The sequence below is a fragment of the Rhipicephalus sanguineus genome, chromosome 8 (assembly GCF_013339695.2).
Source record: "Rhipicephalus sanguineus isolate Rsan-2018 chromosome 8, BIME_Rsan_1.4, whole genome shotgun sequence".
In the NCBI taxonomy this organism is placed as follows: domain Eukaryota; kingdom Metazoa; phylum Arthropoda; class Arachnida; order Ixodida; family Ixodidae; genus Rhipicephalus; species Rhipicephalus sanguineus.
The window spans coordinates 91,656,839-91,682,883 of record NC_051183.1 but is presented as its reverse complement, the minus strand read 5'-3'; the positions used below and the strand labels follow the sequence as shown (position 1 = coordinate 91,682,883).

The following is a 26,045-nucleotide window of genomic DNA, read 5'->3' as shown; positions in this document are numbered from 1 at the left end:
ATCCGATTATGAAAACGTGATGGTCACCAATCTCGGCAGTCTGAGGTGCCAGTCGCAAGTCTTCCAGAAACATCGACGCGCTTGGATGTTCACAATCTGCTTGCAGATTGTGAACTGCAATGAACTGCCTTCACCCAGTGCCCAGAAGAGGTTTCTGGAAGACTTGCGACTGGCGTCTAAGACTAGCCGACTTCCTTTGGGGCAACTTGGTCGTTCGATTTCCAAGGAGCAGACATCAGTATCCAGAGAAAGGTAAAGTTCTCAAGGTACTGGGAGATGCCTCAATACCGAAGAACGTGGCTGACCTTCTCAAACTAGGGCCTAAATTTTTTTCAGCATCCTGCTTTGTACACAGCGCCATGGTCTGTGTCCTGTCTTCACCCCGTCTTTTAGCGATGTTTTCTACTGTAATCATGAACCGCCCAGCCCAAATGCGTACCCTACTGTGTTTCAGTACTAGGGAGCTTCAGCACGAAAGTGTGATGCACGTTATTTAGCTCATTGGTGAAGAGCGGGAAATTGTGGTCGGGCGCCCTGTTGACGCGGACGCAACTGCCGCGGACGTAATTTTATTCTATGAAAATATTCGTGTAGATTTTTTGCAAGGCCTGTGAACCGCCCGAACGTTAACCGCCGTGATACTTGAAAATATCTGAAGTAAGGCCTCTGTACATAAGAATCATCAAGCTCCTTGAACCTGTTTTCATTTCCTATGGCGAAGCAACGCACGCATCTCACGCAAATGTTTTATAATGATGTACAGCGATCCCTGTAGATAGAAACAAGCCCAATGCACGATCGAGTGACCCCAGCTGGCTCCGACATACCTAATCTCTGTACCTGTGTATGATCTATGCTATATATGTTATCACATGTTGCACCTTTACTATCTAGGTATAGGAAATCCTTGTATCTGAACAATTTTTAACACTGATGGAAGTTGCACCATCATATTTTTAAATTAGCGTATTTTTGTTCAGACAGCTATTTATTTTTACAGCAACAGTACCGGCAATAATAACTTTATTTAATGATATCGGTGTCTGTAAACCATTTTTCTATATTATGCATTTTATGTGCAATCTTGTGTAATGAAGTTTGTGTACGTGGTATTGCTTTTCATTCAAATACCTCATTCTAACACAAACTGAGCCCTATGAACATTGTTGCTTCACGTTATCTCAGAAGTAAAATGAGCTAACAATATTGTCGTGGTGCGTCTGTACCGCCACAGAACTGGTCGATACTAAAAATATTGCCGAATAATGACAGGTGTATATGGCTGCAAAACCAATGGCAAGCATGAGCAAAAATTCGTAGTGGCGAGCTCACGGTGCCTAAGTATTTCAGTTGAATGGTCGAGTAATTTGCTTTCTTTATTACTAATATTTGCTTATTCCATGGTGTTATTGCCCGCTTTCCCATACGAATTAATTTGTTCTCGTTCTTTCCTTCTGCGTGTTTATTTAGCACCTTTTTACGTACGCACAATTACCACATTAGGGTTCCTGAGCTCTAGCCCCGGAATTATAGGCCATGGTGATGCCGTTTGATACGAGGGTTTTCGTATTCTCTTGCTGCCCCAGCACTAAAACAACGCTTAAAGATGGGTAATGTCCATGCCGTACCACATTAATTAAGTTAAGTAGACTTCAAGTGCCCTGTGCAGAAAGTCAACGCAAGAACCTACAGCGTGCAGCAGACGCTCCTCGTTTTCCGCGCGCTTCCGGAGCGCAGAAAGCCCATGGATCCTAAAGTCGCTGGAACGGCAAAAGGACCGCGACCATCCGGCCGGCCGCCATATTTGGTCCAGCGGGGCTGAAGCTGCAGCGGCGTAGTGTTAATTTTACTCGGAGTAACGCACGTTTTACGAATTGTGTGCGCTTTTTCAGCGCCGAATGAAGCATACCGTTGTTCTGTGACTGATTAGGAAAGAAATTTTGGCAGTTTGCACTTGCCTACACGCGCACGCGCGCGTAGTAACACGATAAAGGAATGCGAACTGCGCGGCATTTACGCACTCGGCTGTCAGACAGGCCACTCCGCCAGAGCCCGTACAGAGTTTCGACGCGAGAACACGAGGCGATAAAGAAACAAGTCGACTAAATGCTACGCGACGACATCATCCAGCCTTCGAAGAGTCCGTGGGAGTCACCCGTGGTGTTAGTGAAGAAGAAGGATGGAACCCTACGCTTATGCGTCGATTATCGCCGCCTGAACAAAATCACGAAGAAGGACGTCTACCGTCTCTTACGCATAGACGACACCCTAGATAGATTATACAACGCGAGGTACTTTTCGTCGATGGACCTCAAGACAGGCTACTGGCAAATCGAAGTCGACGAGGGAGACCGAGAGAAAACTGCCTTTGTAACACCCAAGGTTCTTCAGGAGTGGCGGTCCCGCATACGCGCCCATGTATTGAAGTGAAGCCGCGGAAACCGGGCGGCGGCCATATTGCTCAGGGCAGAAGGAGGCGGCGTTTGCCTTGTGCCGCTGTAGTGTCTCTGTGCGCTTGCAGCCGTGCGTTTCGTTATAGCAATGAAAGCGCCTGTTACTTTTCGTGGAGGGGGGGGGGGGGCGTTGGAGTGATCTGAATAGTTTTTCCTCGACTCTTGCCTTTTTAAGAGTGTTAGAAAATGGTACACTGGGATATGAGTTCACACTATGTTTACACAGTTGCGTCCCTGCAGAAGTGCCGCGTGAGGAGATACAGCGGAAATAAATTTTGAGGGAGTAAGAAGTTGTACAACGCTTGCTGGTGACGAAAATAACAATAAGTAACATATCATGCAATAAAGGCAACAAAACGGATGTTTACAACTGCGCTAGTGCAAACTGAAGGTGCCCAAATAATTTGTTTGGGCAATCTTCTGAGCACTGGAATGAGGGGTTAAATCCCGTTGAACGGCAGTGGAGATCAGCCCCAAGAAAACTGGCCATAGAAAAGTTTGAGGCCGCTCCATCAAAAGTAAGTGATGCCTATTGATGCCTACGACGCCTATTGAAGTCAGGCGCGAAATACACTCTGTCGTCAGCTGCGCTCTTTCGGAACCAGAGAGAGAATCAACAAAAAAATACCCCGGGGGCACTTTCAACCTCATATTCTGTGCCACCAGCATAAAAACACAAGCATTCGTTGCTTCTGGAAGGCTGTCATCTGGCATATCCATGTCAAGGTCAACATATCCGAAAACCTTATTGCCCACAAGTTGAACATGTTTTTTTTTTAATAGACATGTCGTCAACCATTATGGCAGCAATCAGTGGCGCATCTCTTGCTTGTACTATGTTCTTGATAAACTCAAATGATTCAGAGGTGAAGCCAGGATCACCATTCACCGCTTTGTTCCATCCGCGAAGAGTGCGCTGGTTTGGCAGAGCGTTGTTGAACTTCGCTCGCACATAATCATAAGCCCTTGGAGAATAATAGTGCAGCGTCAGCGCAAATGTTCTTAATTCTGGGCGGTATTTGTTAGTCTTTTTGTTGACTCGTTTGAGAATTCTGCTGAATATCCGGAGAAAATGATGCTTGGAAAACTTCCAACCCTTTCTCCGATAAAAGGTTCTGCTCCTTCAGTTGGTCAATCAAATTCTTAGAGGCATCAACGCGTTTTGAAAGTCTTCGTTTGTTCTGCTGCAATGTCTTGACCAAGCTTTTTCAGCTGTTGTACCTCGTTAGCCGGTTCGTGCACTTTCTGCCTGTACCACTCCTTCGTGGGCGAAGTTTGCAAGGTGGAGACTTCGGCAGCTTCATCAGTGATGGGTGCTTCAGGCGAAGGCGTTTCCCGATTTTTCGGAGCAGCTCGTTTTCTTTTTTGCTACGTAAGGAGAGACATATTGCAAATGCGTTACAAATTTCGGTATTTGGAGCGCAGTGCGCATGCAACAGTGAGAAACTTAAAATCCCAGAAATGCGGAGCTGGTGCTACATTTGCTACACTTTCGAGAAACTAAGCGCTCACTTTGCTCACTTGTACGAAGCGTACTCATGGTTTTCGTAGGTGCGCCGGAAACGCTGCAAACACGGTAGGGATGCTACCAGCTAGTAGTCGCGTTGTTTTCCCTGTCCTATCAAAGCAGTTTGCTTCAAAGTGCTCTGAACATAAAACGTCCTTCTTCTTCGGCGACCAACCTTCTCGCCTCACAGCGTGCTTCCATGCACTGCGCAATCCGACGTCTTTGGGAAACCTGAAACGTACAAAAATGTGTCGCAGTGCTTCTTCGGTGCCCGGACTTAAAAGCGAAATATTTGTACAAGCAAATGCATTTGTAATCGCAAACATACATGAGGGAAGCGAGCGAGCGAAGCACGCGTATACTTACACGTGGGAAGTTATGTCTGGTGTTTGCTTCACGCGATTCGCGCAGCCAATTGCTGCGCAAGAGCCCACCATTGTCTCGAGAAGTGATCACAGCCGTCTCCCAGAGATGCCTTGTCCAATTAGAGCTACCGCACGCAACATCACTAGCAGAAAAAAGAATGCCAAATCCACACACGCCACAATGCGCCCGTCCGCTTTCTGCCCTGGGCAATATGGCGGCGCGTCGGCGTCAGCCGCGGAGCGCCTCCGCCACTCCAGAACACCAGACGGTCTATTCGAGTTCAAGGTCATGCCCTTTGTTTTAAATGCGAAGCATTTCTTAGCGAACCTCTGGCACTTTGAGCGTTTCTATCTACGTATCTATCTATCTATCTATCTATCTATCTAGCCGCCTAAGTCTGGGTGCTCTCATCATCGCCTCCTTAACTTGCCGTAAACCAAAATTTGCATGGGAGGGTAAGAGGATTTGACGAATATGACTGCCGGGTCTTGACATGAATAACGCTATCCTGTCGCGCACGTCGGCAAACCCTTTCCACTAGACACGCGTGGCACATACCCGTTTACCACGGGCCGCGGGGTACGGGTATGCGCCACAGGTGATTGACAGTTTATATTTACCCAGGAAGGGCGCGAACCGACATTGGTAACTTAAATGCTAGAGCGGTAAGGAAAACCAACATCGGCCGCGTTGACACAACGAATGGAAAGAATGAAAATTAGGGTCCCAGCAGGAATCGAACCCAAGCATTCTGCGTGGCAATCAGGTATTCTACCACTGAGCCACACCAGGTCTGTAAAGTGGCTTAGAAAAACAGCCTACGCATGCGTAATAGCGGTGCTGTTGTTGTGGTGCTGGCTATCTAATCTTACAAGAAAGCAATAAACACTACATGATACTCCTACGATGTGTACTCCTACGATACAGGCGTCATATCAGATTAACGTGTGTAGCTCGTGTTGACTCCGCTTTTATAGCAGTCTAATAAACGTTACGTTTGTTTTCCTATAATTGAGCAAGCTATATCGAAGCATTGCTCGACCCCGGAGGAATACATTAACGAAAGTTACTTATGATATCCACATCACCGCACCGTAAAGTGCACTTCGTCCACCAGAACGACGCAGTATCCTCTTCATTCGTTACGAGGGTGGGCGATGGCCTCATGCTGACCGAGGATGGTGCCAGATTGATTGACAGCCGCTTTGTAGACTAGGCTACGTAGGCCACATACGCCCAGGTAGTCTACGAATACGACAAACACCATCCACTGATGCTGGTCTACGTAGCACTATCCAGGCCTACCAGCCTCGACGGCCTATGCCTCACAAACGCGAAGGGTGGCTTCAGCTTCCGACATGTCGCCGGCTCTGTCGACAGACAATTTGTCGACGAAATGACCGAGGCATCCACGACTTCCAACAGCTCTATTATACCACATACTTCACTACACATGGACCCCTCGTCACCACGATCACGACCGTATCCTATAACAAGTCATGACCAGCTGCTGGTACTCACTGATCACGGTGATGATGCCCTTGTTCAAGAACTGTCAAGAACTTCTTGCACACATGCACACGGGTTCGTGAAACGTGCGTGCGTTCTCGGGACACGTATAAGCACTACATATCAGCTTACCGCTTCTGGTGTTGGTAATACCCACGTTGCCACTGGCAGCGTTACCCAGCCGTAAATAACTGGTTATATAACACATATGCGGCTCTTCAACTTATATATGTGTGCGTATAAAATATATACAAATCTTTAGCGTCATTTTGTAACGTGTCGCTCAGTCACCTTCCCGACGCATGCTTCGCATAACATCGACTCCCACGGTATGTGGGATCTGCCGAATTTTTTTGCTCGGTGCCTTCGACTTTCCAACTCTGTATGGATACAGTACTCGTAGGCTTCAAGTGGCAAACTTGCCTCGTGTAGTTGAACGACGTCATTGTGTTTGCCGCAACCTTCGACAAGCATCTCCGGCGCCTTCAGGCTGTACTTCAAGCAATCAAGCTCTCTGGACTCACCCTGAAGCCAGAAAAGTGCCGCTTCGCGTGCGACGAGTACTTGTTCTTGGGCCATATCGTTAGCATGTCTGGAGTTCGCCCAGACCCGCGGAAAAGCGCTGCCATCGCTGCCTTCCCGCCACCCACCGACAACATGGCCGTAAGCCGATTTCTGGTCTCATGCGCCTATTACAGACGTTTCGTCAAGGAATATTCACGGATCGCCGAGCCACTAACGCAACTCATGAAGACCGAGGTCGAATTCAGGTGGGAAGCGGTCGAAGTTCAAGCATTTCAAGAAGTGAAACGACGCCTGCAGACGCCTCTGATACTTGCCCAATTCGACGAATACGCCGATGCGGAAATATACACCGACGCATGCAGCGTAGGACTCGGTGCCGTCCTTGTGCAAAGAACTGACGGAGTGAAAACGGTTATCAGTTATGCTAGCCGGTGGCTATCCAATGCAGAAGCAAACTATTTCACAACAGAAAAGGAGTGCCTTTCCATCATCTGGGCTACATACAAGTATCGCCCCTACCTCTACGACAGGCCCTTCAAAGCTCTGAGCGACCACAGCGCCTTTTGTTAGCTAGCTAGCATGAAGGACCCTTCAGGTCGTCTCGCACGATGGAGATTGAGACTTCAAGAAGTCGACATTACCTTCGTTTACAAGTCCGGAAGAAAACACTCTGACGCCGACTGCCTGTATCGTGCCCCCTGGACCCGCCGCCGCAAGACGACCGCGATGATGACTGCTTCTTGGGTACCATAAGTGACGACGACTTCGCTGAACTCATACGCCTTATGGAGTACCTTGAGGGCAAGACCGCCGTCGTTCCGAAAGTGTTCAAGCGTGTACTGGCGTCGTTTTTCTTACGCATCGGTGTTCTCCAAAAGAAGCGTGCGCGGCAGGGCTGGGCAGAGATACTCGGAAAAGTATTCCGGAATACAGATATCGAAATACATAGACTGGAAGCCTAAAATACAGATACTGAGATACATTTGGCTTTTGTGTAACGGGATATTTCGGAGATACTTTCGCAATGGGACAAAAAAAGTATTCTGGAATACAGATACATCAATACAGATACTGGAATACTTTTTTTATTTCAAGGATGCTCATACTCCGCAAAGACATTTATAAGTGGACCATAATGTTGTAAGTAAAGTAGCAGCGCACTGATACATTGATACCTTCAGCTCATTTATTTATTTATTACAGCACCCTCAGCGCCATTAAGACATTACAGACGGGGGGGGGGGAGTTACAAAGTACATAATTAGTAATAAATACATAATAGCACGTATCAGTTGCAATAAAAAAATACGCTATTTCACAGCAAGAGTAACAAAAATTGGACACCGAAATCGACATACTTGGTGTCAACAAAATGAGCTGTGGTAGAAATTGCACAGTTTAAGCAAATCACTCGAATCACTAATGAACACCAGTGAGCAGAGAAAAAAAAGTATACAGTTATTTTGCACATAAATTCTGCTTTGCTGAGAAGGTTGCTGTGTGAGCATCTCAAATAGGCTGTCTTCTAGACAGCGTCGGTTCGGCCTCAGCACAAGACTCGCGATAGAAGAAAAGTCCCTCTACCGCTGCAGACAAATTTGCGTTACAGTGAATAAATACCGCCTTCATATCCGGATAGCCCTGCAGCGTGGTGATATCTCTTCACTTGTCATCGAGACACCGGAACACTTCCGCCCTCACGTGAGTTGTTCTGACCGTTCAGAAGCTGAAGTCGGTCCCCATCTTCGGAATCCTTGGCCATCTGGGCCGGTCGGCACCGGGTTAGACGGCTGAGGATTCCACTGTCCACATAGTCCGGCCAATATTACCTAAGCGCAATGGAACCCAATGCGTCAAAACTGCACAATTCATACATTGGCTTCCTAAAATCCCGTTGTTTGGGGGTGAGAGGGTTTAAGCCCTCTCAAGTCGCTCCTTCCAGCTCTCTAAACAGACGTGGAAACAGGGACAGCTGCTCAGAATGCCAGGGGCGTAGCCAGAAATCTTTTTCGGGGGGGGGGGGGGGGGGTTCAACCATACTTTCTGCATGTTCGTGCGTGCGTTTGTATGTGTGCGTGCATATATACGCAAGCAAAACTGAAAAATTTCGGGGGGGGGGGTTTGAACCCCCCAACCCCCCCCTTGGCTACGCCCTTGCAGAATGCCGCATCGGAAACTACAGCAAGCACTTGTCGCCTAGGCCGAAAGGTTCACTCTTCAATAAAGCTATCACCACCACCAACGCTACCAGCACCCATTTCAGCGAGCCGCAACAGGCGAAGTCGGCTCCGACGGTAGGGGAGCCTGGCACCACAAAAGACCGTTTCCCGCTTGCGATCATTTAGGAACGCAGCCCGACACGCTGGAGCGGTGGCTGAAAGCGCGACAGAGATAGCCATGTTCTCATCACTTCCGCCGCGACAACGGGAACTGCTTTTCGAAGTGCCGCCGCTTTGATAACTGAATGCACGCGAAGGATTGCAAAGGCTCTGCTCCAAGGTGGTATCCGTGCGGAGGGGGGGGGGGGGTGTCACGAAGTAATGGCTTGCCACCCGAAAAAAAGTAGGCGTGCTGCACTGGCCTTGACAGACCGCTACTTTCGTCGGCAGAGGCCGACAACATTGTCTCCACGATTCTGCCGTCTGTGGCCTCGCGCGCTTTACCAAATTGGCTATTCTGCGCATGAGGGGAAACTACGCCGCCCTTTCTGTCGGCGACCGGCGGCGCGCCTTTGCTTGTCCTGGTACAAAAAAACAACAAAAAAAAACGTCATTCCCCCTTGGAAACACGCCTCAACTCATTCCCGACAAAAAAGTGCCCCCACCTCTCCGAAGGAATTCGTGAGGAAATGCGAATGCATTTCTTGCGCCGAGAGTACACGGCGTAGTAACTTTAATCGCGTAAAGCTGGACAAATCGACGCGCTCAAGTGTCTCCCTTTTGGGCGCCTCTTTCAAAGAACGCTTCCTACGTGCGTTCGTAATCACCTCAGGGATGTTGCCACCGTCTTCAATGCAGCACAAACGCGTTTAGAACGCGCTGTTTTCAGGCTGTGCCAAGGCAGCACAAACGCTACAAAAGCGTTTCAAACGCACTGCATTGAGGCAGTGGCGCAGGGAGGACAGAGAGCGAACGGCGAGAGAAGGAGCGGCGAAGCACTGCACACGCCCTCTCCTACACACTCTCCACACACGCGGGAGCTCGGATCAACGCCACCTAGACAAACGTTTGTCTAGGTGGCGTTGCTCGGATGCGAGCGCCCTCACACGCCAGAGCGCGCTCCTCCTCTCGACTAACTCTCCGCTACTCCGCCCGCACCACCTGCTCCGGTTGCTGGGGGCGAGGATAAGCGCGCGCGCCCGCAGCTGTTGCTATGGGAGAGGGAGTGAGAGCGGAGAGGCGCGCGGACAACGCCGGATGCCTCACATAATAATAATAACAATAATAATAATAATATCTGGGGTTTAACGTCCCAAAACCACCATATGATTATGAGAGACGCCGTAGTGGAGGGCTCCGGAAATTTCGACCACCTGGGGTTCTTTAACGTGCACCTAAATCTAAGTACACGGGCCTCAAACATTTTCGCCTCCATCGAAAATGCAGCCGCCGCGGCCGGGATTTGATCCCGCGACCTTCGGGTCAGCAGTCGAGCGCCATAACCACTAGACCACCATGGCGGGGCGATGCCTCACATAGCCCGACTAAGAAATGCATTCGCATTTAAAAATGTAACGGGATACTTGTGTCCTGCATATTACCGCGATACAAACGATACATCGTAAAAGTATTTCACTAGTGAGATACAAATACATTTTTCAAATGTATCTCTATACAGAAATACAGATACTCAAAAGTATATCTGAAATACTATCGCGATACTTTTGTATCGAGATATTGCCCAGCCCTGGTGCGCGGCAATATCACACTGACATTTTTAGCAGATTTACTTCTGAGATACAGTACGCAATTATAGAGTGTATGTATGCCTGTATGAAACACTACCACACTGAAGAGGCGTGGCATGTGCACTGAAGATTAGGAATTGACTTGATATGGAATATTTATGCGTGGCAGTAAGCTTACAGTTCCTTATGGGGGACATGGGTCCTGAAATGTTTTTAAATTCTTTGTTGATTGAGATGAAACTTGCCGAGTTTATGCATATTTGTGTGCAGATTTCAAATATGCAATTATTTTTCTAGTATAACATGTAATTTTAAACTATCACACATTTATTATGCTTTTTGAGAGCCCCAGTTTGCCCAAACTGAGAGAGTTACAAAGTAATTAGGCACATCAGAATGACCTGGAATGAGTACAGATTGCAAGAAAACAAGAATGAATGGAATGAATGTTGTAAGCCCATTTGAAGAAAAGTTATGGCACGATGAACATTCCAAATTAGTCTACTCCAAGCTGGGATTTCAGCCACAAATATTCAACATGCCACAACTTTTGTTCAAATGGGCTTAGGACATCCATTCTTGTTTTATTGCACTGTGTACTCATTCCAGGTCATCCTGGTGTGCTTAATTACTTTGTATCTCTCTCAATTTTGACAAACTGGGGCTCCCAAAATGGCACCTGGAATTCAAGAACTACATATTCTACTAGGAAAAAAACTGCATACTTGAAATCGACACACGAATATACATAAACTCGGCGAGATTCATTTAAATTGGTAAAGAACTGTAAAAAAAAGTTTTCAGGCGCAGTGTCTCCCCTTAAGTTGATATTTGCACTTGCTCATCAGCTGAAGTCACTATGTTAACACACAAGAAGTATCTTTTTTCACGTTAGGGCTGACAATGTTAGTAGTACACCGTAAACGCAAGCTCTGCCGCCCCTGTTGCCGAAAATGCATGTCAGTTTTGTCTAGAACATACGTTATCAAACTGGGTTCCGCGGAACCCATCGGTTCCGTAAGCGCATTTTCGGGTTCTGCAAGCGGTCAGAAAAATACGATCCGCTCTCTAGCACCTAATTAGTTTAATTAAACAAAAAAATTGGATTGCATTCTTCATTTGACGAAGTCATCGTACGTCGCATCCACATTTCGAGTGCCTGCGCAGTGCGAGGGACCCACGCGGTAGCGTCAATAAATACTCGTCATCTAGCGCGCGCCGTGAACTTTGTGCGATTTGTGTACCCGCGATGACAGAGTTCGCGGAGCGCTGGTAAGTCATGCTCGTGAGCGCATTCGTATCACTTGAGCGGGGATCAATTCGGCAATGCTGTTCAAGACATTAACAATTACACGGGGCGCTTCGTTCCTCGTTGAGGCAAAAGCCAGTCAAAAAGACGCCGGACAAGGTGAATGAGTGACACACACACTCATTCCCCTTGTCCGGCGCCTTTTTGACTGGTTCTTGCCTCAGCGTCATGTACCAACTGACCCAGACTTCTACGTTCGTGCCTCGTGCCGCGCCAACAACTCGCCTAACTTTCAACTTTACTGTTCTTGAAGCTTGTCACTGCCGCTTTAGCGTGTACACATGGTACACCCTAAAGCAAAAGGGTATGTGGTTCCTCCCTTTGGGGACTGATGGGGCTGCCACAAGCATTCATCCCTTTATGGACTAACTGCACCAGGTCTAACAGTTAGTCCTCATGCAGTTAACGGTTGGTCGCCACAGGTCACCTGAATGGTCTAACATTTATTCCTCACATTTACACCTTACCGGTCAACTGTTAGTCCCCACAGATCACCTCAGCCGACTAACATTTAGTACTGATATTTACACCTTACCGGACAACCGTTAGTCCCCACAGGTGCACCTCGCCGAACGAACGGTCGGTCCACTCAAATACTCAATTCGGATGGAATTTTCGTCCCCAGGGATGATTTCGGCAGTTACTCTCAAGGTTCAAGGCTTTATACTTTTTTCGCGTGTTTCTTTCCGCGGTGAGCAAGAAATGCCGGGGAAAAGAAAATGCGAGAAAATATTCATGCGTGTGTCACTGCTTTCGCTGTCAGTGCGACAACGAAAGACAGAAGTGAGACAATGAAACGTTTTATTTTGTCTATACATATCAAGTTTCTGCTTTCTTTCGTTCAATTCACTGCAAAATGTCCAATACAGGTCCAGCCGCGTTGTCATATCTCGTACAGTCCTTTTTGTGAAGCTGCTAAGATGGAAGCGATAGATGACGCGCGTTTTACCCACCAGCGCCCACAGTAATCTGCTCGTTGTTGACAACGGCTGCATTAGAGGTGTGCACGGGCTCCGGGTAGCCCGAAAGCCCGAGCCCGACCCGGCCCGCGGGCCGGGCTCGGGCGGGCCGACGTGTTTTCACCTCGAGCCCGGGCCGGGCTCGGGCTACTTGGAGTTTTATCGGGCCGGGCTCGGGCCCGACGCAAAGCCCGACTCAAGCCCGAAATATAGAGAATGAGCGGGAATTGTTTTCCAGCACGCACACAGCGCCTTTTCCGCGACCGCCCTTTACCGCTTCTCCTTTCCATTCGCTACTTTAAACAAAAGGGGAGCAGGTGAAGCACTGCCTCTGTTGCACTCCGACAGACAGAGAAGTAACACCACCTGAGCTGGTGACGGCGCCACGCGACTGTTAACGTTAGATTTAAGGCCAAATCCCATATGAGTGAAAATGCACGCGACAGCGACGAGCGACCCGACGTAGTTCGCCTTCGTGCAAGCTGACGCTTGCATGGGCATACCCCATACACGTGACGGCTTTGGCGAGTGAACTCCATTGTTGATGGCATGAGGCCGTCTACTTGTATTTTGTAATCTGTGTAATAGAGACTGTTCGTCGTGTGTCGTTTCATCATATTTGATATGCTCAATAAAATGCCAAATTACCGGAAAACGATGTTTTGTTTTCGCAACGAACCTTCAAAAAGCCGGGCCGGGCCCGGCCCGGGATTGTGTTTTCTTACGTCGGGCCGGGCCGGGCGGGCTCGCAGCCCTTTGCCGTCGGGCTCGGGCGGGCCTTCGACAAAGTCAGCGGACCGAGCTCGGGCTCGGAAATACGGCCCGTGCACAGCTCTACGCTGCATCCTGCAAAGCACAAAAATATTGCACATAGTTAGTCACACGTGACAGCCAGGGTGAAGGCGCGCGCCCATTATAAATACGTGCAAGGTGAATAAAACACACGTCTAAAATATGTTATGTGAATAACTTGTCCCCTGCAAAACACCAAACAAATTGCAAATAGTTAACAACACGTCGCAGAGAGGATGAACACGTACGCACATGGCAAATACGAGCACGATGAAATAAAAAACGCGCTTCGCAAATGTGGTATTGGCATAAACATAATTTCACCATGACGTCATATATCATCAAAGACGCATTTGGAGCGACATAGCGCAACGGTTCAAATGCGCAGCCGCTGCCATCACGCCGAGGCGCCGCCAAGGAGTCAGCGAGTTTTCTGCGAGTGGCGTCGTACAGCTCGAGCAAGCCCGTCAGCTGCCGGTGCAGCCAGCGAATCTCGAACAGAAGAGCGATTGAACGCGGGGCCGCCTCCACGAACAGCGCCGAGCTGCTTACGAGCAAGCGACGAAGAAGCCGACGGTAATGGCGACCAATTTTCACAAAGTTCCTCGAGCGAGCAGCAGTACAGCAAGCGGACGCGGGGCCGCCGCCCTGAACGGCGCCTGGCTGCTCGGGAGGGAGCGTCGAGTAAGCCGACACAATGGCCTACAGCGATGGCGACCAGTTTCACATTCCCGAAGAGCAGCTAAAGTCGGCTAGCTAAAGCAAACGCCAACCCATGCCGGTGCATTTCAAGCGTACGACATAGAATCGAGCTCCTTCACGACGACAGCACAGCGTTTTGGATGAGTTGCAAAACAGCCACGAGGCGTCTGCGCAAAATCGCGACCTCGCAGCTCATCACCACGGCGAATCCTCGGTGAGCAAGCGTCCGCGTGGCGGACGACAATGGCGGCCAATATCCAGGCGGTCACAAAGCACAGGCAGGCTGACTCCCAAGCCGGCCCTCGCAATTTATTTCTTGGGTGCGGTACACAACACGATCGAGTCCGTTACCGACAATCGCGATCAGTTTCGGGCACGTGATAGGTACGGCAGATTAAAGAGCGATCACTTACTTGTGAAAGAATCCAGCGCCGATTTGTGCCCAGAGTCAGATTGAAGTCATGGATGCGATAGGCTATACTGCCTTCTCGGCCACCTCGGCGGAGGTACACAGCGCGGCGTCTGGACGTGTCGAGACCAGCTCCAGACTTTATGGGTGCGGGGAAACGTCAAAACGCTCATCGACGCAAACGTGTATATCGAAGGCACCACCGCGTAGTTCCTAGGTTCTCAAACTCTCCGAGCGCGACACAACCGCCAACACGCCACCCCGAAAACAAGTGGGAAGCCTGACCGAACATCGATGAGGACGGTTACTCCACTTGACAATGGTTTGCACACGAAACGTATCTCTGCAACGGCCTGCATCTCCCACACGGTTGATCCCTTTGTGGACTAACTGGTTTGCACACGGCACACATTCCTCTGCGGTTCCTCTTAAATGGTCTATTCGTCCAATGCGTGCGTCCATTGGGCTCCGTTAGTCCTTTTGTGGGTAATTTTGCCTTAGAGTGTAGCGTTCCGCTAGTAAAACAAATAAAATTTGTGAACACGGGGTGTCGTTCGAGCCAACGCTTCCACAAGCGAACTTGTATTCTTGGAGGCCCCAGTGACACCCCATGTTCAAGAATTTTTCGTCTCTTCAAGCGTCCATCTTCCCTTAACTTCTGCTATTAATAGTTGTGACGTGGCAACGTTGTTTGCATTCACAGCTCCCAGACGCATTGCGAGAGCAGCTGCAGCCAGCGCTGGCACCGCCGCGTCACGGCCGCACTGTGCGTGGTCGGCGTGACGCTCTCCTTCGTCATTCTCGCCCTGGGCTTGCTCTTCGGTGGTGGCCTGCGCCGAGGGTCGCGCTCTGCATGGGCCAACCTGAACGGCGAAGCTGCAGTTAGCAACGCAAGCACCCCTGCACCAAGCTTGAAGCCGGAAGTTGCGTTGCGTGAGTGCGATGATTGTTCTTCCGGATATGGTGTTTTCACGATCTGAAGCACAAAAACGTACGTGGCCACATTTGTTTGGCTAGACAGTGAATTGCGAACTTAGACTGAGTTTGCACCCATTACAGAGTCTTCTCGTTGCACAACAATAAACTCGATCTGACCAGTTTGCATATTCTTTGCCAGAAAGTCAGAGGTACTTGCTTATCGATAATGCTACTTTGCACTGATAGCTCTCGTTATTCATTACCTAGAAGTTTACGGCGATCACAGCAATAATGCGATGTAAGACAGGCAGGTCAGATGAGGATTATTGTTGTGCGGCAGAAAGACAGTCCGTCCAAGCACGCCAAAGGCGTAGCCAGTGGGGGGGGGGGGGGGTTGGAGGGTTCAACCCCCCCCCCGAAATTTTTCAGTTTTTCTTGCGTATATATACACGCACTCATACAAACACACGCACGAACATACATAAAGTATGGTTGAACCCCCCCCGAAAAAGATTTCTAGCTACGCCCCTGAAGCACGCCCTTTCATATTAGAGTTATGGTCGTGATGACCACAACTGCCCTCCACGCGCCCGTTATGGGCGTCTTGGCGGCAAAGCAAAGGTGACTAGATACAAAGAAAAGAATGGGCGGATATGCGCTGAAAGGGAAAGCTGAGGGGCGGTGGAGAAAGGAAGGCAATGGCAAGAATATTCACAGAAAGTTACGTGCCTCCCATTATGCTGATGTTTCATACGCGCCTCCTACAAACAACCCGGCTTACAAGCATAAACTGCACTCAACATCAAAACTTCCGCATAACAAATAACCTCCACTCTCATTCGTATTGCGATTCTGTGGTAGCGCTAACTAAACGCTATTATGCTTACGTTGCAAGGTTAGCAGTGCAAACTCTCTCACGCGACCATTTACAAAAGCTTACTCATTCGAAAATTCCGCGGGATTGAAGGGACACTACAGAGAAACAATAAATCGGTTTAGATCGATAAATTGTGCTCTAGGAACTCTAATGACGTTAATTTCGCCATCATAAGTTTAATTATAGAGGGGAAAATCAAGTTCAAAGTTTCATTTTTAAATTTCACGCCGAAATTTCCCAGCGTGACGTCACGAATTTCAAAGTGTACTTATCGTATCTTGACGCCATTGGCTTAAAAAAATTACCCCAATCTTGGCATGTTAAGTCTAATGCGCCCTCAGAGGACAATGTACTTCATTTTTACCGATTAGGAACTACGTAATCCCTAGTAGGCGCCGTCAAAACATGTAACGTCATGGCGAATGGTGCGGAAATTTCAAGGTGGCGTCGCCACCCACATTTTGTTTTTGCGCGTTTTCTCGCTTACTAAGCGTCTTCTCGCAGCATGCATGGTGTTTTCGGTATCGTGAAATGTACTTGGCTGGAAAATGTCGATGGTGGCGCCGCCCCCACGGCAGGGCCATTCACTACGTATAAGAAATCATTGTATATTCGGCAGCAATAATTTCGAAGCGCTGTGTCATCTTCAAACTTGCGGCTACGCTGTGTTGAACTTAGGCTGGGAAGGACAATGTTCAAGTGAAAGCTGTTTTGAGAATTAAGGGGTGATTATATGCAGCAGTCTTCACTAAATCTCGCTTTAGAAAGTGCGTAAATACTTACCCTTTTTGTGGAAACTGAGTTTGGCTGCCAGAAAGTGCCGCTTAAATTTTTATTAGACCTAACGTCTTTCTTTCTTGCATCTTTTCCAGCGCAAGGACCCCTCAAATTGGGTGACGTAAACATTGGTTGTTCATTTCTCTTTAGGGATACAAGAAAATAATCATTTGCTGATGTCTCTGAGAACAGAATTGAATACGACATTCCGAATGTGCTAGGTATATAAAAGGAGCGTTGGTTACTAGGAGCATTTTTGCAGTTATATACGACGCTGAATATTTTCTGCGGCTGAAACACTAGATATCCGTAAGGTGCTGGTGCAAGCTCTGGTTTTTATTTCTTTCTATGCTGTATATAGCATTGACACTGAAACGTGTTTGCTGTGTTACAAATCATCGTTCGCATTACTTGAGCTGCCTAGGTATCTCTAGTGCTGGTGCAAGTGCTGGGATTTGCGGTGAAAGTTCTGGTGCGGCTTTCTGCTTCCTAGCGAGGAAGTAATAGAATGTGCTGGTGCAAGTGGTGGTGTGTTATTCCTTCCTTCTACTGTATAACGCAGATATTTTGTCTGGGGTAAAAGTTTTCTTTAGTTTTCTGTGATACACTGTGAAACAAATAGTCGCAGAGTGATTCGCTCAATTTCGTTTACATACATATACTATAATTCCGAATGTATATAACCGAAGCCCGCGTATACTTCAGAATATGTGCATTAGTGCAATTTCGTTAAAAAATGGTAGGAATGATTCTTGTGTCGAGGCGATTCTACAATTCATGTCATGTCCACATTGGTGAAACAGATGTTCTTTTTTTTGTATTCGTGCGCTGAGGAAAGTGATTTCTTAAGTTGATTCATTCAGTGTGACGAAGACTGTGAAACGTGCATGTGACTTCTTAGCGGTGAATTCACATAAGAACATTATCAAAAAACACGACGAGCTATTATTGTGAAAAATTGTCGTTTTGCTCAAGAAGGTTAACTGATACTGAAGACCTGTGAACTTCGTAAGTATTGCCGTCTGGTTCTCTTCTAAGTAGAAGAAAAAAACGACTGCATTACTGACATAAAAATATGATGCAGTGCTACTTTCCTGTATTGTTGAATATCTATATTGCATTATACCTAACTTAAATATTGCTTTGTTGTTTTTCGTTTTTCAAACCATAACAGACGCTGTCTACATCATGCGTCTGTGGCCCACGTGAGGACCGCTGTAAGTACAAGTCTGGCTAAACTTGCTTCTAATCTGTTACATGTGTTCAAGTGTGCGACTACAGAATGGACGAAAATAGTGGCCACCTTCAAACACATGCTTATGTACACGAGACCTGCCAATATGTTTAGCAATACTGCACACAGCTATAAGAGCCTGTGAGCACAGGCTCCTATATTCTCAAAAATAACCGAAAAGCGATTTTGCTCGCGGCTTTCATATTCGCCCTTGCTGTATTGACAGACATATAAAAATTACTAGAGACATCGTTTAATGCCGTAGTTAAAGAAATTATTTGAAATATTTTTTTTAATTAGCGAAGACGGACGCTCACGACAGACGGGAGAATTGGAGCATTTCCAGCACGAATTACATTGTCACTTCGAGATTTTGAACAAAAAAGACGAAGGGTGGTAGTTTCACAGAGTGTTGAACTCAGAGCGATTGCAGTGGCGAAACCGACTCCGAAGCACAGAAGAGCGCAATTGCCGCACTCTTCCGAGACATGCCAAATTGGAGAGCGTCATTATTTTGTCATGCGGTCGTGACGGTGAAGAAGACGACACTCGGTCTACTGAAGACGAAACACTTTTTTTGGGCGAACTTGTGCCTGGAAAATGAAAAAGAAAAATTAAAGTATAAGCGATTCACGTCATACACTGATATTGGCGAGAACTGTCGTTGGCCGTCGAGTAATCTGCCGCTCGTTAAAGCGCGTCGACTTTCATACATGTGTTATACAAGATTTCAGCGTTAGCGCTGGTGGCCGCGAAAATTATCGAATGAAATACACTATTAGCCTCCTGCGCACAATCTTAACAGAATGGTCTCAAACAATCACGAAGCTTCTCAAACATTGTGGCGTGGTCTGCGCCGAGCATTGCTAACAGTCTTGAGGGGTTTAATCCGAGTACATGAAAATTAAACACGCGTGGTAATGTCAATTATGGGGATACATCGGTTCGGGTGTATGCGTGCTGTTCAATCAATCAATCAATCAATCAATCAATCAATCAATCAATCAATCAATCAATCAATCAATCAATCAATCAATCAATCAATGAAGTTTACTTTCACCAAACACAAAAACAACTAAGGTGAAAAAAGGTGGTCGGGAAAAAAATCTGTCCAATGACAGCTTGACCAAGTCCCAGCCGCCCAACGGCGGTGAAACGACAGGATACAGCACTTCATAAAGTAAAAAAAATGCATATTAATAGTTGCTCAACAGTTACATGTTGATATCGTTGTGGATTCACTACGGACGCAGATGCACTAGTTTTACAAGGTCAAATATAGCTAATTGTGCTGATTAAACACTTTCTAAAAATAGATAAAGAGGAAAAAAAAGAAAAAAGAGAAAACAGAGAAGACAAAACAAGAAAAACAATGAAAAGATATATACTAAGCACTTCAAGTACGTTAAAGTGTACACTGCACAGTGGTGTAAAGATATGCATGCGCATATGATACACACACACACACACACACACACACACACACATATATATATATATATATATATATATATATATATATATATATATATATATATATATATATATATATATACAGCATATGAATAATGAAGGAAAAAGGAAAACACAAATTTCGAAACACGTGTATACTCCAATATTGGAAAAGGCGAGTTTGAATAGTTACGTGAACACAAGCACAGCGATTATCTCACTTATAACATATGTAGCTTAATGAATGCATAAGAACTAACACCACCACAATCGTTTCAGGAAAGAGTGGTGTTATTCCGCTAGTCTGCTACTTGCAATCAACGACGCTTTGTTTCGGTTTCGCCGGTAAATTTGCTTGAAATTCAGCACTCCGAAATAAATGCCGAGAGGCCGCTTTTTGGAAATCTCAGTGGCAATGGGTCCTTGGTAGGAAGGACCCCAATGCCTTCTTTTGACCGGAGTACATATCTCCCCTAATTAAAAAGTTAATTATTTTAATTTCGGTAATTAATGTTGTAACGACTGTGTATAGTCATCTCAAGATGTGTGCCGCTACGAAAAACGTAATTATGAAAGCGGCGAGCAAATATCGCTTTTTCCTTACTTTTGAGAATTTCCGGACACGTTTCCTAAAATACCCTGTATAGAAAGCGCGACACAGCAATTATTTGAAACACAGCTGATAGTTTTCTAGAGACTATTTCGGACAATAATATGATGATACTGTTCGGATCTGTGGGCTAAAATAGCAGCCAAAACGCAGTGCCGTAGTCATTACTACGATAGTGCCGTAGTCGCTGCCGCAGTCGGGAATAATTAATATCGCTCACACTAACAGTATGCCATTTTGGCCAATCCTGACTGACGCAGATGCGATAGAGTAGCAGTTCTTCAAAGGCGCTGCTATCGATGACTCTGTGTTAGTAAAGTGGAGACAAGAAAGGGCGTGGTTTTCACTAGAAGTTGGTAATAAATTAGATCAACATTTACGGCGGCTGTCTAATTGATATTACTTGATTTTTTCCATTTATACTATGCAATTTCTTTTCTCGCCCTGTGAATAAGGGGGCAGTATTATGATGCAGCCCGATATAAATTCACTAAATACAATGACAAAATGCCGAAACAATCGTTCCACATTTTGATATGTTAGTTTGCAAAAAATATCCACTACAGAAAACTTGGATATTCAACAACAGCCAACGTCTCTATTTAGCAGGGGCTCGTGTGAACGAAAGCTTTGGTGTGCATGGAGGTATGACATACACGAGTATGCAAATACACAGGATTGGCGACTTTAGCTTCAACTGTAGCAATACGTTGGAAGAATGTATACGTAACACCATCTAGAAAAAAAATCATTAATGATGCATTTTAATCTGCACAATTTTACCTTACTTCTTCTATGCAATCTCGCATAAATATCTTACGCTTTAGAAAAAAAAAAAACAAAGCCAGATCCATGCCTGTGCAGTCTGAGTAAAAAGCTGAGCTGGCAAGCAAGCTCCACCACCTGGCGAATACAGATAGAGTTCATTCTTCATCTTTCTTCATCGTCTTTTATGTTCTCGTTTGGAAGTGGGCGGCGTGTTTTGTATGGAAACCAAACATATTTATTTCAATATATAGTCTCATTTATTATGCAAAGCACTGCCACTGTTCGAACAGGTTCAAATACCGATATAAGTGTAATATTTTAAAAATGCTGTTTTGTGGTATTTCTGAATTCAAACAGCTAAGCATTCTGCCAGTGGAGCTACCTCTTCTACACCAGTCGTCGTATTTAAACTTTCCGTATGTTGAGCAAGGGGAGTCCAAAGTGCCTTCTCAATACCCGTCCTACTTTTTACAACTGATATCGTTGTCCAAAATTAACCTTCGAGGTGGACCTGACCTGCTATAACAGAGCTAACGCTTTTACTTCTGAAGTTTTGTTTATTTTTCGCTTTTCTTTACCAATGTTCTTTGGAGGGTTGTTCATATTTTCTAACTTGATATCATAAATATGGTCACTGATGTGGCGTGTCAGCTTCAAAAAACAACTCTCGCTTTCTACTTCGGTTTAAATATTATCAGCGAGTAACTGTTTTCTACCAACTGTTGATTTCAGAGGACCGCTGAAGTGTTCCAATACAAGAAGACGAGAAATACATGGCATGAAGTTCACATCTTGCGATTTTTGTTATGCGTTTATAGAGGTTTGGTGATTTCAAGAATAAAAACGATTGGGTTCTTGTTACCGGCACTCGCATGAGTGAGCTTAACGATCTATAGAGGAGAGGGGGGTACCCGCAAGCTTACATAACTTATTGACAGTGCTATTCTTTATCGTGGGAAAAGTAATGTGTGCTGAAGCGGACGCAAGTTTAGTCTAGCGTCCGTGTCGGCACGCCTTACCTTCACTTTCAATATCTACTCATAAACTGAGCTTTATCTTTGGTCTAAGACTGTTCACGCTTAGATAACATTGTTATGGTGAGTATTTATATGGCCACGTCCGGTTATCTCTCGTCAAGCGAAAATGCGCCGAGTGCGCAAATATTTAGGCCGTATGGGCAGCCTGAGACTCAGCGTCTCATCAACCTCGTCGTGGCCAACATGACACATTTAAATTGTAATAGCCGGGAGACTTTGTTTAGCTCTCAAAGTACGGTCCTTGTCTTTACCATGGTTTAAATGGCCATTTACAACTGTGTGCGGGAAACATGCAAGTCGTCACTTCACGGGGTAATACACGGCCGTCGGCGATATATTGTAGGTGTGTGGCATCACCTGACGCATGTCTCGGAAGGGCCTCGAGTCATGTACAGTGACAGAAGATTGGACTGGCCAACACGACGAGACGGGAGGCTTAGTAGGACGAGAGAGCCGGTAACGAAATCGGGGTAGCTGCGGTGGCCATCATGAAGGGACCTTAGTGCAGTCGGGGAAGATGAGAGCTGAACGTGGGTTATACAGGGTGTCCCAAATATCACGCAGCGCGATTTTAAAAAAAAGGAGCGTCGTTACGCGAAACACACCTCGCAGTCGGTTTTTTTTTAAATGCGAAGCATTTCTTAGCGAACCTCAGGCACTTTGGACGTTTCTATCTACGTATCTCTACCTATCTATCTATCTATCTATCTATCTATCTAGCCGCCTACGTCTGAGCGCTCTCCTGGTCATCTCCATAACTTCCAATGTTCCAAAATTTGCATAGCAGCGGATCAGTGTATGGTGAACACGATTCACTGGTCATGACATGAATAGCGCAAAATACCTGTCGCGTACGTCATGAAACCCTTTCTCTCAGTCACGTGTGGCACATACCAGCATACCAGAGTTTATGTTATGCGGGTATGTGCCACAGGTGATACAAAATCTCAACCAACACAGTAAACGCGAACACACACATTGAGGCGCAAGAAAAGTGATAATAATAATAATTGTAGGGGCTTTAATTTTGACCATCTGGTATTCTTGAACGTGCACCGAGGTCGCACAGTATACGGGCATCTAGCATGTTGCATCCATCGAAATGCGACCGCCGCGGCCGGGATCGAACCCGCGACCTTCGGGTCACCAGCCGAGCACTGTAACCGCTACACCACCGTGGAGGACACACGGAAAGTGAGGAAGCTGAAAACAGAACACCCCTGGCAGACACTCAACTATCATGCACTCGTTCACGTGGTCCGCAACGTGGACCACGTCGATTACGCAGAAACCGGGGTCAATGCTTCCTACAATAAATCTGCCGAGAGAACCAGGCCGCTCATCATTATCGGTGACTTCAACACTGCTTTATCAAGACCCAACAACGACTGGTCTTTATACTGCGTGAAAGACGGCTTGAATGTGGACAGGGCATCAAAAGACCTCGGTGCCACGTGCAGGACAGGAGGCGTCATAGATCATTTCATCGTAAGAGGCATCCAGGATTTCCACCAGCTGTGCTATACCTCGCACTTCACTACACTTAGACCTCTCGTAGCCGCGATCACGAACGGATCCGATTAAGAAGTCCGGTCGAGCTCACTGATCACGGTGATGATGACCTTGTTCAAGAACTGTCAAGAACCTCTTCTACACTTACACACGGGTTCGTGAAACGTGCGTGCGTTCCCGTCATAACAGAGAAGTATAAGCATAAGAACTATAACCCAACTGCAACTGTAACTGTAATGTACGTGCAGTGCACCTGCGTGTGCCACTTGGCTGTGTGTATATCTAGGGGAACTTTTCTGAATGAAGCTTAGTTGCGAATAACGGCAGTCCTGTGCATTTGTGTTTCGTCTTCGTGCTGTTCGGATTCGCGCTATCCAGTATCGAAGAATATAAGCACTACATATCAGCTTACCGCGTTTGGTAATGGTAACACCCATGTTGCTGTTGGCGTCACTACGCAACCGTAAATAACTCGTGATATAATGCATATGCGACTCATCAACGTATGAGTGTGCGTTACCACTTTCACATTTCTCTAGCGTTATTCCTTAACGTTTCGCTCAATGTGAAAAATTAAGCCACAGTCACCATGCTGCGCATGCTTCGCATAACATCGACTCCCACGGTACGTGGGATCTGCCGAATTTTTTTAATTAAGAAACTCGCTAGCAGATGTTGCCTGCGTCGGCGTTGTGTTTCGCGGGCGAGGGCGCGTTTTCCCTCCTGGCGAGCTGGTAGTTCAGCGTTCATCCCCGAAGGAGCGTTTCCACAGTCAACGCGCGCCGTTCGCTCTCTCTCTCTCTCCACACGGCGAGCGCTGAGGCGGTGGCGCCCTCTCTTGCGCTGAACCAAATGGACAGGACACGACGATGCAAGCCATCAAATGGGTCACGACGATGCACGCGGCGACAGCAGAGGACGATGCACCACCGACAAGCCAAGACCCTATGGTGCTTCGCTCCTAAAATTGCTCTCGCTGCACAACCGTTCACCGGCCACCGCGTAAATACAGGCACTGCACCTTGACCTGCAATGTAGTGCCGGTGGGATATTTCTCTTGTGCATAGTTGAACAATAAAGATTCGCAGCGTGCACGTTAACTAAAAGTGGAGTGCGGGTCTCTGCGTCTAATCTCTCTGCTGTCTTTCATTGCCCATTAGCAGTGATTTTGCTGTGGAAAACACGGACGCACACGGCATGCTTCGCCCCTCCACAAGTTTCACTTTAGTGCAGCTGAAACAACCTTCCCTGCGTGCTTCGCCCCTCTCCAAATTTTTAAAATTAAATTTCAAAGTGTTTGTTTCTTTGACTTTTGAAACGGCGACATCTTTGAAGAAAGCGGTTGATATTGTCAGCTTCATTACACCTAGGGCATAAAGGGGATGGCACCAGAGCAGACCTGTTTAAACAAATATTAAGCGCTGGAATATGGCATCGTGTGTTTTGGTGACGGGTACTTCCAATTTACGCGTGGGACACCGTTTACTATTCCATATAAAATGTAAGTGTAAAAATTCGGGATTAGATAATTTACCTTTTGCTCAACCTTCAAGAAGAGAGATTTTTTGAACCTCGCCGCTGTAACAGAATCGGTAAGAATCACAATTGACAAAATCGGACCTTCAAGGGACATTCGCGCAAGTGTTGTCAGCCACCTCGTTTACATAAATACCACGTCGCCCTGGCACCCGTGGCAATCGCAGTAGACGCTTCGCAGTTGAATGTATTTTGTATAATTTGGGAAATCAATGAACCCAGCCTTGAAAGAGGCGTACAGAATAGAATTTTTGACGAACAAGCCCGCTGGGACAAGCAACAGCATAATGAAACAACAGCTACTGGAAAGGAAAACTAAGACGCACATGGGCCATACTAGATACAGTAGAGGTAAGAGCGGTGGGCATGAGACAAACAAAGCACAACGAAATCACTCATGCGCTTAAAAAACCGTGCAGATAAAATTTCAGCATCTCCCACTAAGGGGAACCATGTGGGGATGCGAAGATGCGCATGGTCGATTTCAAGTTCCGTTCATCACGGGCACCTTGCCCGATGTTAACGCGGCATTTTATGTGGAGCACACCATGAATTCGCTGTAGTTGCTGTAGTTGTTACTCGTCCCGAATTCTTGTTGGAGCACGCCACGCGCGTTCATCGCGCGTCTGCAGGATCTCGTTCCCCGACGTGATCATGTGATTGCTGAGAGAGTGTAAGGGGGAGAGGCCACAGCCTCTTACCCAGCGCCTTACGCAGGCCCGAACGCGCTAGCGCGTGCCAGCACACGTGGTTTTGTCTGCGTTACGCCAAGCTAGGACAGCATACGTCTGCCCGGGCCCCTAAAGTGGTATGCACGTATCATCATCAAGGTGGTCGAAGAACAAGACGAAGAAGACTTCTCCTTGGCGCTAGCACGCGCTAAATA

The 26,045-nt window shown here is 46.9% G+C and overlaps 1 protein-coding gene across 5 annotated transcripts in view; it reads left to right on the top strand.

The window, feature by feature from the left end:
• LOC119402205 (uncharacterized) overlaps positions 1 to 22,729 on the top strand; it is a 28,716-nt gene extending 5,987 nt beyond the window's left edge. For 4 of the 5 annotated variants that reach the window (XM_049418545.1, XM_049418546.1, XM_049418543.1 and 1 more), the window contains 4 exons: positions 15,142 to 15,371; positions 17,106 to 17,126; positions 18,185 to 18,227; positions 21,807 to 22,729. In XM_049418545.1, the coding sequence (XP_049274502.1) occupies positions 15,142 to 15,371; positions 17,106 to 17,126; positions 18,185 to 18,219 (286 nt within the window). In that variant the 3' untranslated portion in view covers positions 18,220 to 18,227; positions 21,807 to 22,729. Of the gene's footprint in view, positions 1 to 15,141; positions 15,372 to 17,105; positions 17,127 to 18,184; positions 18,232 to 21,806 lie in introns of all 5 variants that reach the window. The other variant, XM_049418544.1, reaches the window with a different exon arrangement.
• Positions 22,730 to 26,045: the final 3,316 nt, after the last annotated feature.